The 13,962-nt window shown below is 45.6% G+C and overlaps 2 protein-coding genes across 4 annotated transcripts in view; one reads left to right on the forward strand and one right to left on the reverse strand.

Moving 5' to 3' along the window:
• Positions 1 to 5,638, forward strand: LOC111529488 (RNA polymerase II elongation factor ELL3). 3 transcript variants are annotated; one of them, XM_023196375.3, is made up of 11 exons: positions 1 to 1,173; positions 1,399 to 1,434; positions 1,789 to 1,901; positions 2,015 to 2,216; positions 2,324 to 2,409; positions 2,553 to 2,628; positions 3,187 to 3,370; positions 3,448 to 3,490; positions 3,614 to 3,785; positions 4,889 to 4,933; positions 5,019 to 5,638. In XM_023196375.3, exons 1-11 carry the CDS (start codon positions 1,042 to 1,044, stop codon positions 5,124 to 5,126), a joined length of 1,197 nt encoding a protein of 398 aa, XP_023052143.1. In that variant the 5' UTR covers positions 1 to 1,041; the 3' UTR covers positions 5,127 to 5,638. The 3 variants fall into 3 exon arrangements, with proteins under 3 accessions (XP_023052143.1, XP_023052141.1, XP_023052144.1); XM_023196373.3 differs by having other exon boundaries at positions 5,016 to 5,623; XM_023196376.3 differs by having other exon boundaries at positions 2,577 to 2,628; positions 5,016 to 5,623.
• Positions 5,637 to 13,962, reverse strand: part of LOC113219831 (protein disulfide-isomerase A3) — a 26,146-nt gene continuing 17,820 nt past the window's right edge. Inside the window, exons 6-13 of the mRNA XM_026447823.2 lie at positions 13,068 to 13,184; positions 12,622 to 12,747; positions 11,759 to 11,941; positions 10,133 to 10,241; positions 8,777 to 8,905; positions 8,096 to 8,175; positions 7,845 to 7,902; positions 5,637 to 7,141 (exon numbers count right to left, since the gene is read on the reverse strand). Coding sequence (XP_026303608.1) covers positions 7,028 to 7,141; positions 7,845 to 7,902; positions 8,096 to 8,175; positions 8,777 to 8,905; positions 10,133 to 10,241; positions 11,759 to 11,941; positions 12,622 to 12,747; positions 13,068 to 13,184 — 916 coding nt within the window. The 3' untranslated portion in view covers positions 5,637 to 7,027. The remainder of the gene's footprint in view (positions 7,142 to 7,844; positions 7,903 to 8,095; positions 8,176 to 8,776; positions 8,906 to 10,132; positions 10,242 to 11,758; positions 11,942 to 12,621; positions 12,748 to 13,067; positions 13,185 to 13,962) is intronic.

Consider the following 13,962-nt stretch of genomic DNA (forward strand, 5'->3'; position numbering starts at 1 on the left):
TTTTGACAAATGTATAGGTAATTTTATTTGTGGTGGAGGACATTAAGGTTCCCTGGGATTGTGCAGGTCCAGGGATTTAACAGAGGGATCCTGGTTAGGAAACAGGACAACATGAAGGCTCTTGGGAAACAAAATCAAACAGGAACAAGTGGAAACACCAGGGGCTGGCCAGAGGTTGGTCCTGCGGTCTCACTGCACCAGGATCTGGCCCTCTGGAATGCCTGGCGACTTCATGGCAGCTCCTGGCCCTCCTCAGGGAGCGGTCTCACCACTCTGACGTATGTTTAGGCCACGAGATGAGACCTAGGACTGGGTTCTGGCTCTCTGCCCTGCAACTTTCCTGCCACTACCCGCGCCGTATCCCTGCCCACCAATGGGGAGCGCTCCAGTCGGTGACAGCCAACTTTCGCTGCTGCCACCACAACCGCAGGGCCCGATTACCTCTCCAGTCTGTTAGAAACCGGTTTCAGATCCGCGGTGGAACCGCGGGCGGGAAAAAGTCCAAGCGCTGTCTCGGGTGCCCCTTCGGGTCAGCCATCCTCTGGTCTCTGAGGCTCGGGGCTAACTGGGCGCGAACAGCTGAGCCGGCCTACCAATCAGGCCCTTTCTCGCGCCCCTCTGCGGCTGAAACCCTCAAAGGGTTGCAGTTTCAGCTTTCACTTAGAGACAGCAACTCCAAATTCAGGGTCGCTGGGGAAACTGAGGCAGGACTGGGGACTCTGGGTGAGAGGTCAGACGCTGGTCACGGACTCTTTCTCCCGAGAACTGCGGATAGCTCTTCCGATAGCCCAAAGCGACTCACGCAGATCCTAGAAGAGAGCGCCGAGGTCTGGGGGGTTGGCCCGGGAAAGCGAAGCGCCGCCCACGCGGCTGGGAAACCTCAGGGTGGTGCTGGTCGGAGGTGGGGCCAGGGGCGGGTTCCGGGCGGAGAGTGGGGCAGACGTGGGTTACCGGGTGTGCCAGCCAAACCTTGCACAGAGGAGGTGGCGGTGGTGGCCGTCGCCTGTGGCCCCCGTGCTGCTTGCACTCGAACTCTTCCCCATGGAGGAGCTCCAGGAGCCTCTGAGTGGACGGCGCCGGCTCTGTTTCACGCCAGCTGCCCGGACCAGCCTCTTACTGCTCAGGCTCAACGACGCTGCGCTGCGGGCGCTGCAAGAGTGTCAGCGGCAACAGGTACGGCCGGCTCCCTTCTTCTCTAGTCCCTGCCCCTGGGAACCTTGGGCCTCAGCCGGCGACCCTGGAGAAGGTGCAGGGGAGAGGGAGCGGCATCCGCAAGCTCTGGCCTCCCCACCTCTCCAAGTGAAGCCCGCTAGGCAGGTGATCCCGGGCTCCGGACCCCAGATCCTGGGGATACCGCTTCACCTGCGCTCAATGGTCACATCTTCGCTCTCCCTGCAGGTACGGCCGGTGATTGCTTTCCAAGGCCACCGAGGGGTAAGTGCGAGCTCAGGGTGTGTGAGCGAGGTGAGGGCGAGGGAGCATAAACGTGGGCTGGAGGTGGAAGGTGTGGTCGGGGCCGGAGGCTGCGAGTGGTCACGGTCTGAGGTATTTCCGAGAACTGAACTCCAAGTGGGGCGAGGAGGCTGCTGGGGTTGTCCCAGGGGGCTGTGGTTGAGGGGACTGTGCTGTTTCAGCCTCCTGGGGAACTCAGGCCCAGCTGCACCTGGTGTGCTAACGAGCCCTATGGGGCCCGTCTTAGTCTTACTTAGGCTGGCTCCCGGAGGAGTGGCGGCGGCAGGAGGGGGAGGGGCTGACTTCATGGGGCTTACCGTCTCCTTCCACCTCCAGTATCTGAGGCTCCCAGGCCCTGGCTGGTCCTGCCTCTTCTCCTTCATAGTGTCCCAGTGTTGCCAGGAGGGCGCTGGTGGTAGCTTGGACCTTGTGTGCCAACGCTTCGTCAGGTAAGGGGGAACAGGTAGCAGGCAACAAAGGGTTTGTGGAAAGTGGGGGAGGGAAATGTAGAGAGGTGCTTAAGAGCTCACCCCCCTATTTTTTTTCCACCACCCCTTTCCAGGTCTGGGTCTAACCGCCTCCACTGCCTGGGCTCACTCAGGGAGCGCCTCATTATTTGGGCAGCCATGGATTCTATCCCAGCCCCATTATCAGTTCAGGGACACAACCTGCCTGAAGATGCCAGACATCCTGAGAGTTGGCAGAACACAGGAAACTATTCTGAAGCAGATGTAGTATCACAGCCACAGATAGCACTAGAGGAGGTGAGGCCAGAAACTGCAGGGAGTTGTGATAAGGTGGGGCAAAGCCTGAAGTCCAAGGTATCCCAGTACTCCAGGGAACCAAGTGCTCCTGCCACTTTCCCCACCAGGTGTCAGTGTCAGATCCACTGGCAAGCAACCAAGGACAGTCACTCCCAGGATCCTCAAGGGAGCACGTGGCACAGTGGGAAGTGAGGTACTTGGGATGGGGTGGGACTAACATGGGAAGCTTTGGCATTGTCTTCCTTTCTAATCTCCACTCTTAAATGTTGTAATAAAAGATCCAGTTCCACCTCCTACCCTGGTCTTCATCTGTCCCATTCCCTGAAAATATCCTAGAAACCAGACCCATCTTCCAAACAGAGAACCTGTTCAGGCGCTGCCTTCCTCTGCCAGCCGGAAACGTCTGGACAAGGTAAGTTATAATGGCAAGGGCTTTTCTTTCTTTCTTTTTTTTTTTTGTAACATTGATACAATGAAACAGTGGCAAAGACTATTTTGAGGAGCACTTTTAGTCAAGCGAAAACTTAGAAATTGGAAGCTCATTATATAGGAGGAATTTTTTTAGAGACAAGGTCTCTCTGTTCCCCAGGCTGGAGACTCCTGGGTTCAAGTCATCCTTCTTTTTTTTCTTCTTAGTCTCACTCTGTCACCCAGGCTAGAGTGTTGTGGTATGATCACAGCTCACCACAGCCTTGAACTTCTGGGCTCAAGTGATTCTCCCTCTTCAGTTGGTGTGTGCCACCACACCAGGCTCATTTTCTGATTTTTTTGCAGAGATAGATAGGGTCTCACTATGTTACCCAGACTAGTCTTGAAATCTTGTGTTCAAGCGATTTCCCCACCTCAGCCTCTGAAACAGTTGGGATTACAGGTATGAGTCACTGTGCCCAGCCTAGGAGGAATTCTTGAGAAAAGAACATATTTAGGAAGCTCTTGGCTGTTTATGTCACACAGATATTTTCCTCAACAGAAACGTTCAGTGCCTGTGGCCACTGTAGAACTAGAAGAAAAGAGGTTCAGAACTCTGCCTTTAGCGCCAAGCCCCCTACAAGGCCTGACCAATCAGGATTTACAAGAGGGAGAAGATTGGGAGCAAGAAGATAAAGATGAGGACATGGACCCCAGATTAGAACGCAGTTCCTCAGTTCAAGAAGGTGAGTTAATGAGAGGAGGGTAAAAATGCCAGTGGAAAAGACTTATAATCACTTGTGTTTTCTTGATTCCTTCCTAGATTCTGAATCCCCAAGCCCAGAAGATGTACCAGACTACCTCCTGTGAGTTCCCTTGCTTTTTCCAATTTCATGAAGCCTTGTGCATATATTAAGATACACTTCCTGGAAGCTGAGGGCTTTTCAGGGGCAATGAAATTGAAGGTGACAGCTCTCTGCTCCTGGCAGGCAATACAGGGCCATCCGCAGTGCAGAACAGCAACATGCCTATGAGCAGGACTTTGAGACAGATTATGCTGAATACCGCATCCTGCATGCCCGTGTTGGGACTGCAAGCCAAAGGTTCATAGAGCTGGGAGCAGAGATTAAAAGAGTTCAGCGAGGAACTCCAGAATACAAGGTAAGGACAGGACCCAGCCTGGCTTTCCAACTCTACTGGCCATTAACCCCCTGCTAACCACCCATATGCCTGTGTTCATAAAGTGACTAAGCAAAGTGACAAGGAAACCTGTTTGAAGGGAAAAATTAGTCTGTATCATTGTATCACTCAGTAGAATGAGAAGGGAAGTTACTGCTCTTTTTTGTGACAGTCTAGCTCTGTCTCTCAGGCACAATCTTGGCTCACTGCAACCTCCACCTCTTAGGCTAAAGCAATTCTCATGCCTCAGCTTTCCAAACAGCTGGGATTATAGGTAGGTGCCACCATGCCCAGCTAATTTTTGTTTTAGTAGAGACAGGGTTTCACCATGTTGGCCAGGCTGGTCTTGAACTCCTGACCTCAAGTGATCCACCCACCTCAGCCTCCCAAAGTGCTGGGATTACAGGTGTCAGCCACTGCACCTGGCCCCTCTCTCTTTTTTCTTTTTGAGATGGAGTCACTTCGCCCAGGCTGGAGTGCAGTGGCACCATCTCGGCTCACTGCAAGCTACGCCTCCTGGGTTCACGCCATTCTCCTGCCTCAGCCTCCCGAGTAGCTGGGACTACAGGCGCCTGCCACCACGCCCGGCTAATTTTTTTGTATTTTTTAGTAGAGACGGGTTTCACTGTCTTAGCCAGGATGGTCTCTATCTCCTGACCTCATGATCTGCCCACCTTGGCCACCCAAAGTGCTGGGATTACAGGTGTGAGCCACCGTCCCTGGCCACCCCTCTCTTTATTTCTTTTTTTTTTTTTTTGAGACGGAGTCTCGCTCTGTCGCCCAGGCTGGAGTGCAGTGGCCGGATCTCAGCTCACTGCAAGCTCCGCCTCCCGGGTCCACGCCATTCTCCTGCCTCAGCCTCCCGAGTAGCTGGGACTACAGGCGCCAGCCACCTCGCCCGGCTAGCTTTTTGTATTTTTTAGTAGAGACGGGGTTTCACTGTGTTAGCCAGGATGGTCTCGAACTCCTGACCTCGTGATCCGCCCATCTTGGCCTCCCAAAGTGCTGGGATTACAGGCTTGAGCCACCACGCCTGGCTCTTTATTTCTTAATGTTGAACTCAGTGCTAGTATTTTCTGTTTCAGGTGCTGGAAGAACAGATAGTCCAGGAATATAAAAAGTTCAGGAAGGTAAGACAAGGTCGGGGAATGGAAGCAAGCAAGGTAGAAATGAGAATTTTTACTTTTTGACATGGATGCTTTTTCTCTGCAGCAGTACCCAGGTTACAGAGAAGAAAAGCGTCGCTGTGAGTACCTTCACCAGAAATTGTCCCACATTAAAGGTCTCATCCTGGAGTTTGAGGAAAAGAACAGGGGCAGCTGAAGTTATCAAGGGAGTTCTTGAGCCTCTGCTTAGTGAAACACGAAGGAACAAAGCAGCTGTAAACTAAATAGAATGCAACTATCTGCTTTTCTTATGCTGACCACTGGAGTCCATGGTGGCAAGTAGAGAGTTGCTCTAGCTTCCTGAGGTTTGGTTTTCATTGTTAATTTTTGGGGTGTGGGCACTGTGCAAAGACTCCATAGCTATGCCTAGGAGTTTAGGAAAAGTGACAGAGTCTTGGCTGTTTCACCTTTAGTTCAGCCAAGTCATTTTCAAGTCCTGAGAAATGACATCATCTTCAGGATAAGATAATGAGGACATTAGACAAACCAAACTAAGTGAATTTAGTCTGGTAGCCTCCCTAAGGAAACAGTAATAATAACTTTTGGTAAGAGCTAAAATAACTTGTAGCATACCTAGATATAATGGGAAAGGGCCTGGGTGTTACCCACGTACTGCAAATGAACTTTTTCACCAACATGGCTAAAAAATTAAAACTGACTGCTTCTGTGTCCTTTGTACAAGTTTATATGTTTTCCTTAAATCTTCCAAGGCAGGTGGTTCTTAACCCTGCCTTCACATCTGAGCCACTTTTGGGGCTCTCTAAACAATTAGATCCCTGGACCCCAGCCCAGATGTTATGAGTTAGAATCTCCAAGATTATGGTTTAGACATCTTTTACTTTTTCCAAGCTCTGTGTGTGACCAAGATACATACTTTGCTGTAAGGCTCTACCAAATTCATCTTAAAATTGACAGCTACATACTGTAATTATATAGTAGGAAGAAAATTCTTTTCTGAACATAGGAGTTCCTAGGATCACCTAAAGTAGGGCTCCTACCTCGAATTATCCAGTGACTGAAAACTATAACTGGGCAGGATTTGAATTTACCTACAAAAGGAGATAAATGGTTTAGTTGGACAAAAGATCACGCTTCAGTCCTTTCTGTTCCTCATTGTTACAAAAGAAAGTGGACGCTTTACTCATAACTAGGAATGATACTGCCTTTCCCAGTTCTCCTGAAGGGGGAGGTTAAAGGGCCACACCCTAGGCTTTGGGAGATAGAACTGCACCCAACAGTGTCAGCAATTCCTGAAACAACTTGGATGAAACCTCGTGATGCCACACCCTTGACAGGGCATTTCTGGGCAGAGAACAGTCCTTGGGAGGTATAAATATGCAGTAAGCTTAGCTGCATGGCAAGGATAAACAGGAACCCATCCTTAGGGCATGGACAGCCTAACAGAAAGGCCCTTCACCTGTTCTAATCACCAGGGTAGGCCTGGGCAATAAACATGTAAGGAGAGAAAGAGATAATAAATTTTGAAAGAATTTTGAGGTGATTATGGACCCAGTCAGTCAGTCTACAGCCGCAGTGATCAGTATGGTGGCAACTGTATTGCTATTTAAATTAATGAAGACTAAAAATGTAGTTTCTAGCCATATTTCAGATGCTCCATAGCTACCTGTACTGAACAGTGTAGATTACAGAGCATTTCCATCACTGAGGAAAGCTCTATTGAACAGTCATAGTGTGCAGAGAACACCTGGTTCTCAATCTTGTGGAAAATAAGACAGTTTAAAGGGGTCTCATTTATTGTCACTGTTCCAAATGTACAAAAAAAATTAGAAAATACCCCCAACTCAACCCCACCCCCAAAACATTTCCCCCAACACAAATAATTTTTCCCAAAACCACAAACATAAACTGGTCCTGGTATTTCCATAAACAGTGCAGCTAAGAAACAGTTTAGAGAAAATTTAACAGGATTCAGATTATATCCATTCTGTCCTCTCAGCCCTGAGAGGTAATAATTCCCATATGGGTCTCAGTCCTCCCTAATGGTTTTCCCATCTCTGGTGGAAGAGTCCTTTTACAAAGTGGCGTTTGGCTACTGCTTTAGAGATCCTCCTGTGCCTTCTTCTTCTTCTTGGGTTTTTCTTCTTGAATTACAGGGGGGTTTGTAGCTTCTCGTTGTAGATAGCTAATAAAATCACTTAATTCACGGCCACCCTGAAAACAGAAAGATTACCTTAAAAATGTAACTTTTTAAATAACCCTGATCTGCTCCAAACAGGAAGACTTTTGAGTTTGTAAAAGCCCATTAGCAGCCACATATACTGACCATGAGAGTTTAAACAGTTTTTAGTTAAATAAACCCAATTAGCCTGGAGTGGTGGCTCACGCCTGTAATCCCAGCACTTTGGGAGGCCAAGGTGGGCAGATCACCTGAGGTCAGGAGTTCAAGACCAGCCTGACCAACATGAAGAAACCCCATCTCTACTAAAAATACAAATTAGCGGGGGGAGGGATTGCATTGGGAGTTATACCTGATGTAAATGACAAGTTGATGGGTGCAGCACACCAACATGGCACAAGTATACATATGTAACAAACCTGCATGTTATGCACATGTACCCTAGAACTTAAAGTATAATTAAAAAAAAAAAATACAAATTAGCCAGGGTGGTGGCACATGCCTGTAATCCCAGCTACTTGGGAGGCTGAGACAGGAGAATCGCTTGAACCTGGGGGGTGGAGGTTGCGGTGAGCCGAGATCACGCCATTATACTCCAGCCTGGGCAACAAGAGCGAAACTCCGTCTCAAAAATAAACAAAAATAAGTAAATAAACCAACCCAATTAAAGAACTATGTTTAAGAGTGTGTGTTTATGTCTGTGTATGTATTTGTGGGGCTATGGGACAATTCACTTACTTCATATTTCTTTGGATTTAGCTTCTTGTTGGCTGGAGAGAAGTATATGGTAGGAAAACTGGGGAAAGAAACATTTATTAATTTGAAGCAATTATGTGGGCTTATGTGCAGAACTCTTAAGCCAAGAAGGAATCAGTGGTTCTGCCTTCAACTGGAATATGAAGACTATGTCTAGTAATGATTTCCTGGTGGTTACAAGCTTTATGCCAATCAATTGCCTAGACGCTTTTGTTAATTTTTAATCCACTTACCCTCTGACTTCATACGGAGAAGGCACGTCATTGGCTGTGGCATCCATCTTGGCTATGACGATATTTGGGTCTTTGCTGAGCTGTTAATAAAACAGGTTAAATGTTTACATTTCAAGTTTTCAGTGACAGAGGGACACTTAAGTCAACTCAAGACTTAAAACAATCTCATTCTTCAAACACTAAAAATACAAAAATTAGCCGGGTGTGGTGGTGCGCTGTAATTCCAGCAGATAAATTGCTGTTCAGGTGGGAAGAGTGCTTTGCAGATGGTAGTACCTCACTTTCCACAAGCTTCCCTTTTTTCTCTTGTATTAAGACTACATCTTGCCACCTTCAAATTTACCTGGTCTAAATAAAACATTACATGGGCTAAGTCAAATGTTTTAAGATGAAGAACCATATGGATTCATGTAAGCCATTACCAAAATTCAGAAGTTCTTAGATATTTTGAACTATTACCATCTAGATTGAGCCTGAGGAATGGAATGTTAAAAAGTGGGTATCTCAGGCACTGCACAGGCTGGAGCACTAGGGGGCAGTCAAGAGAAAGTGAGTAAACAGCAAGTAATTGGGAAAAAAATCTACCAGTACTTAGGAACCAAGCAAATGAGCCAATGCTGAATACATATATAAACTTTGCTCCCGCTCAAATGTTATCCTCAGAATAGGATTCACACTTACCTTCTCTCCAAGTTCTTTATACTTGGGCTCCAGATTCTTACAGTGACCACACCAAGGAGCATAAAATTCAATCAGTACATCTTTATTTTCATTATTCACTATTTCATCAAAATTCTCTGCTACAACTACCTGGAAAACACAGAAGAATCTCTAGTTGGTAAGGTAACATAAAAAAATAAATTCACAAGCTGTATTTGTTCCTAGACCCAATCCCTCTCTAATTTGATGTGTTACCACGGAAAATAAGTCATGGAAACCCAAATCACATTTACAGATTAAAGATGTTGTCATTCACTAGATACCAACTCGTTCCTTTGTCTGTCACCTGTCAAACTATGTTCAGGAAGTTACAGGACATAGAAGTGCTACCCAACCGTTCCTTAAAATAATTTCAAGCCAGGCTTGGTGGCACATGCCTGCAGTCCAAGCTACTCAGAAGGCTGAGGCAACTGAGTAAGACCACATCTCTATAAAAAAATTCAAAGTAACACACTGTTCTTAGAGGTTGCTCTATCCTCAAGAGTAACTTAGCCCAATATAAATTTCATCACAAAATTCTACGCAGGCTTTATACTCTTGCCCCTACCAAGCATTATGAGCCCTGCCAATGTTTTTTTTTTTTTTTTGAGATGGAGTTTCACTCTTGTCGCCCAGGCTGGAGTGCAGTGGCATAATCTCGACTCACTGCAACCTCTGCTTCCCAGGTTCAAGCGATTCTCCTGCCTCAGCCTCCCGAGTAGCTGGGAACACAGGCACCCGCCACCACACCTGGCTGATTTTTTTTTTTGAGATGGAGTCTTGCTCTGTCACCCAGGCTGGAGTGCAGTGGCCGGATTTCAGCTCACTGCAAGCTCCGCCTCCCGGGTTTACGCCATTCTCCTGCCTCAGCCTCCCAAGTAGCTGGGACTACAGGCGCCAGCCACCTCGCCCGGCTAGCTTTTTGTATTTTTTTTAGTAGAGACGGGGTTTCACCATGTTAGCCAGGATGGTCTCGAACTCCTGACGTCGTGATCTGCCCGTCTCGGCCTCCCAAAGTGCTGGGATTACAGGCTTGAGCCACCGCGCCCGGCCTCTAATTTTTTTGTATTTTTAGTAGAGTCGGGGTTTCACCATGTTGGGCAGGCTGATCTCGAACTCTCAACCTCATGATCTGCCTGCCTCGGCCTCCCAAAGTGCTGGGATTACAGGCATGAGCCATCGCTTGGCCTGCCAATGCTTGTTTTATGACTCAGGGAATAAGGACAAAAAAAAAAAAAGAGATGGCCAACAAAGTCTTCATTTAGACCCCACAGTTTTAGAACAAAGAAATGAGGAGAGGCAATTGCTCACAGCTTGATGAGGCTGTCAGTACCTCACCTTTACAGGCCCATCATTGCTCTCTGGGATAGGTTCAGACTTCAGGTATCTCTTCAGATTGCCATCAAAGTAATCCTGCAGGAACCTCTCCAGAGCCTTCCCATCACGCCTACAATTGGAAAACAAGGGTAAGGCTTGTTAATCTATTCCCACCACTGAGAAAATTATAGCAATTGCTTTGAACAGTTACTATGTATTTTAGCTTTTCAAGGCTAAAAAAGAGGGGAACTCTTATCTCTCAATATGCAGAACTACAGACTGAAGAAACAAACCGTTCCTTTTATTTCTAATACGTTCTTTGTGGATTTCAAAGTTCAGAGAAAGAATCATTGGTCTGCTAGAGATTCATTTTTGTAAAAGAACCAGGTCTTATCGCTCTGGAGGATAGTGTGTGTTTACAGTATTTCATTTTATTGACTGTCTCACAAGGAATATTTTCTCTTGTCTCAATCTCCCAAAATCTCAGAAAGTGAGGGTAAAAATTGTTTCTGGGGTCTTAAGATCTTCCTGATTCTGAGTTTACTTTAGACCCATGTGGTATTTCAAAAAGAAAATACATTCTGTAGGGATGAGTGGGGAATGGTTTGGTTTGAAATTACATCAGTATCAATGAGGCTGTTCAATCTTTTTTTGGATTTTTCAATTTTTTAGAGACAGAGTCTGGCTATGTTGCCCAGGATGGCCTCAAACTCATGGGCTCAAGTGATCTTCCTGCTTCAGCCTCCCAAAGTGCTGGGATTATAGGTGTGAGCCACCACATCTGGCCCAAAGGAGGTTGTCCAATCTTATCTTTTTTTATTTTTTTGAGACACAGTCTTGCTCTGTCACCCAGGCTGGAGAACAGTGGCGTGATCTCGGCTCACTGCAACCTCTGCCTCCCGGGTTCAAGTGATTCTGGTGCCTCAGCCTCCCTAGTAGCTGGAATTACAGGTGCACACCATCACACCCGGCTAATTTTTGTGTTTTTAATAGAGACGGGGTTTCACCATGTGGGCCAGGCTGGTCTCGAACTCCTGACCTCAAGTGATCCACATACCTTGGCCTCCCAAAGTGCTGGGATTACAGGTGTGAGTCACTATGCTCAGCCTTTATCTGCAATTAATAATGACCAAGTGGAATTATGTAAGAATTCCAACCTGCCATCCTTTCATTAGTTTTCAGAATTCATTAAGGATCATAATCCTTAAAGTATCTATATGTATTTATTTTTATTTATTTATTTATTTTTTTGAGACGGAGTTTCGCTCTTTTTGCCCAGGCTGGAGTGCAATGGTACGATCTTGGCTCACGGAAACCTCTGCCTCCCAGGTTCAAGCGATTCTCCTGCCTCAGCCTCCCAAGTAGCTAGGATTACAGGGATGCACCACTGTGTCTGGCTAATTTTTGTATTTTTAGTAGAGACGGGGTTTCTCTATGTTGGTCAGGCTGGTCTCAAACTCCCGACCTTAGGTGATCCACCATGCCTGGCCTAAAGTATCTATATTTAAATTGAGAAAAACAACAGTCATAGGTCTTGATTAAAAGACCTATCTTTACATTCCAGGGTTATTGTTCTTCAGAAATCCTTTGTAGTATAAAAGGCTTTAATAAATGCCTTGGAGAATCAAAGCCCAACTAGCAACTCACGAGAACTCCTCCTGCATGACAAACTTCTCTCCTTTAGCAGTTCTGATAGCAACAACAGGAATCTCTCCAGCAGTGCTCTCCAAGCCAAAATCAGAAAGTTCATGGCTAAAGGTTTTGCGGCTAGCTACAGCAAAGTTGAGTTTGTGCCCAGCATCCAGGAATTTCTTTGCCACCATCATTACCCTGTGGGAAACAAGAGACATTTGTGTCAAGACTATACAGGGTGGTCAAGCACTTTTGAAACTAAGAAGCAAGTGACTGGAAAGCAAAGACTAAATTCTATAGTTCTAGCCTTCTGGAATCAGTCTGAACAGTCTGAGCTCCTGGGCCCTGACACATATAACTTCAATGCCTAACTGAACTTCACTGGCAAATTGGTGATGCCCAATCAACTGGTGCATTCCTGCTAAATCATCCTGTAATATACAAATGAAATCTGTTTTAGGCATAATGACTGATCTGAAAAGAAGATTTGTAAAGGTAAAATGCACTGAGAGTCTAAATGTGCAAGTAAGCACAATGTTTAAGTGCATTTTATATCAAATTTCCACCTTCTACTTAGAGTCACTGTGTCACAAAGCAAAGAAACACCTACAAAATACATGCCCAATAGATTTTGAAAACAGTTTATGTTATTTGTCCTAGGGCTTCAAATGTAGTTTTTGGAAGCCATATGTTCCCATTCTTTCCTGCTCTTATACCACACATGGTAACAGGACAGCAATTTTAATTTTTTTTTTTTTTACAGCTTAAGGAACCATTTATTGTTTTACAGATTCTTAAGGAAACAACAAGATAGTTAGACGGGACTGTTTATACATTGGGTAAACTTGTCCATGTGGGAAAAACATAATTCTTATTACCTGTTTCTCCAGTAGTTGGAACCTTTAGCATTCTTTTCATAGTCCACATCATAGTAAGCAATAAGTAAGTCCTTGCCCTGTATCAAATCTTTATTGTCTTCTGTTATGTGAGGACAGATACCGAAACTGAAATGAAATAATCCATTATCAACTGGCTTGGCAAGTTTTTAGCTATATCATAAAGTTGCCACAAAGTAACTGATAGCATTTATGAAGGAAAGAGATTTTCAACATTTAGGAAAAGTACTGAGCAATATATACCTTACAGGATGACAACAGGAGTTCTAACACCCATACATTACAGCTTTAATATAAACTCAAACTATTATTGTTACAATCCCCCCGAATAGACCATTTAAGCCAAAATGTAGTTCTGCTTAATAACTGAGGTAAACAAACTAAAATCAAGCAAATAAATCCCAGACAAGATACAAAGAAGTACTCACATGTTTTCCTGGATGAACTTTTTAATTTTGCCACTGGTCATTTTTTGCTCTGTATATGCCACAGTCTTGTCCTCAAACTTGTTAGTCAGATGTGAAGGACGAAATAAGATGATACCCCTTAAAAAAAAAAGTCTCAGTAGGCAGATAGCAGAAGAACTGTCTCCCCCCTTTTTTTTTTTTTTTTTTGAGATAGGGTTTCACTCTGTTGCTCAGACTGGAGTGCAGTGGTATGATCATGGCTCACTGTAGCCTTGAACTCCCAGGCTCAAGTGATCCTCCCACCTCAGCTGCCCAAATAGCTGAGAACACAGGTGTGCACCACCATGCACAACTAATTTTTTATTTTTTAAAATTCTTATAGAGATGGGGGTCTCACCATGTTACCAAGGCTGGTCTTGAACTCCCAGGCTCAAGTGATCCTCCCATCTCGGCCTCCAAAAATGCTGGGATTACAGGCAGAGCCCCCATGTTTCATGTAATGCTCAGACGATTACTTTTGCTGCCACTTTTAACTAGCAATATCTAAGCACATAAGGACTTTTTTCTAGTACCACAGATTCAGCAACATGACATTCTCATTAACACTAAGATGCTAACCACCTTAACCTTAAATGCAATAATTGGGTATAGGGTTTAATACATTTTGGGTTGGAAAATTAAGAGAACGTGGTTCTAATCATAGTTCCCCAACTAATTCCAAACACATTAGACCAGGTCTCAATTTAATCCTTCTGGTCTTCAGCTTTTTCATTATCTCAAAAGGGGGTTAGAGTAGAGTTTCAAACCTTTAGAAACAATAGCAGGCTGGGTGTGGTGGCTCACGCCTGTAATCCCAACACTTTGGGAGCCTGAGGCAGACAGATCACCAAAGGTCAGGAGTTTGAGACCAGTCTGG

Source organism: Piliocolobus tephrosceles, unplaced genomic scaffold (genome assembly GCF_002776525.5).
Source record: "Piliocolobus tephrosceles isolate RC106 unplaced genomic scaffold, ASM277652v3 unscaffolded_108, whole genome shotgun sequence".
Lineage (NCBI taxonomy): Eukaryota > Metazoa > Chordata > Mammalia > Primates > Cercopithecidae > Piliocolobus > Piliocolobus tephrosceles.

What these genes read in the sequence shown, in the direction of transcription:
- LOC111529488 (XM_023196373.3), top strand. Translation starts at nt 1,042, where the DNA reads ATGGAGGAGCTCCAGGAGCCTCTGAGTGGACGGCGCCGGCTCTGTTTC. An exon ending in GTGTGCCAACGCTTCGTCAG is followed by an intron (nt 1,902 to 2,014) that starts GTAAGGGGGAAC and finishes ACCCCTTTCCAG; the next exon opens with GTCTGGGTCTAACCGCCTCC. An exon ending in CACAGATAGCACTAGAGGAG is followed by an intron (nt 2,217 to 2,323) that starts GTGAGGCCAGAA and finishes TTTCCCCACCAG; the next exon opens with GTGTCAGTGTCAGATCCACT.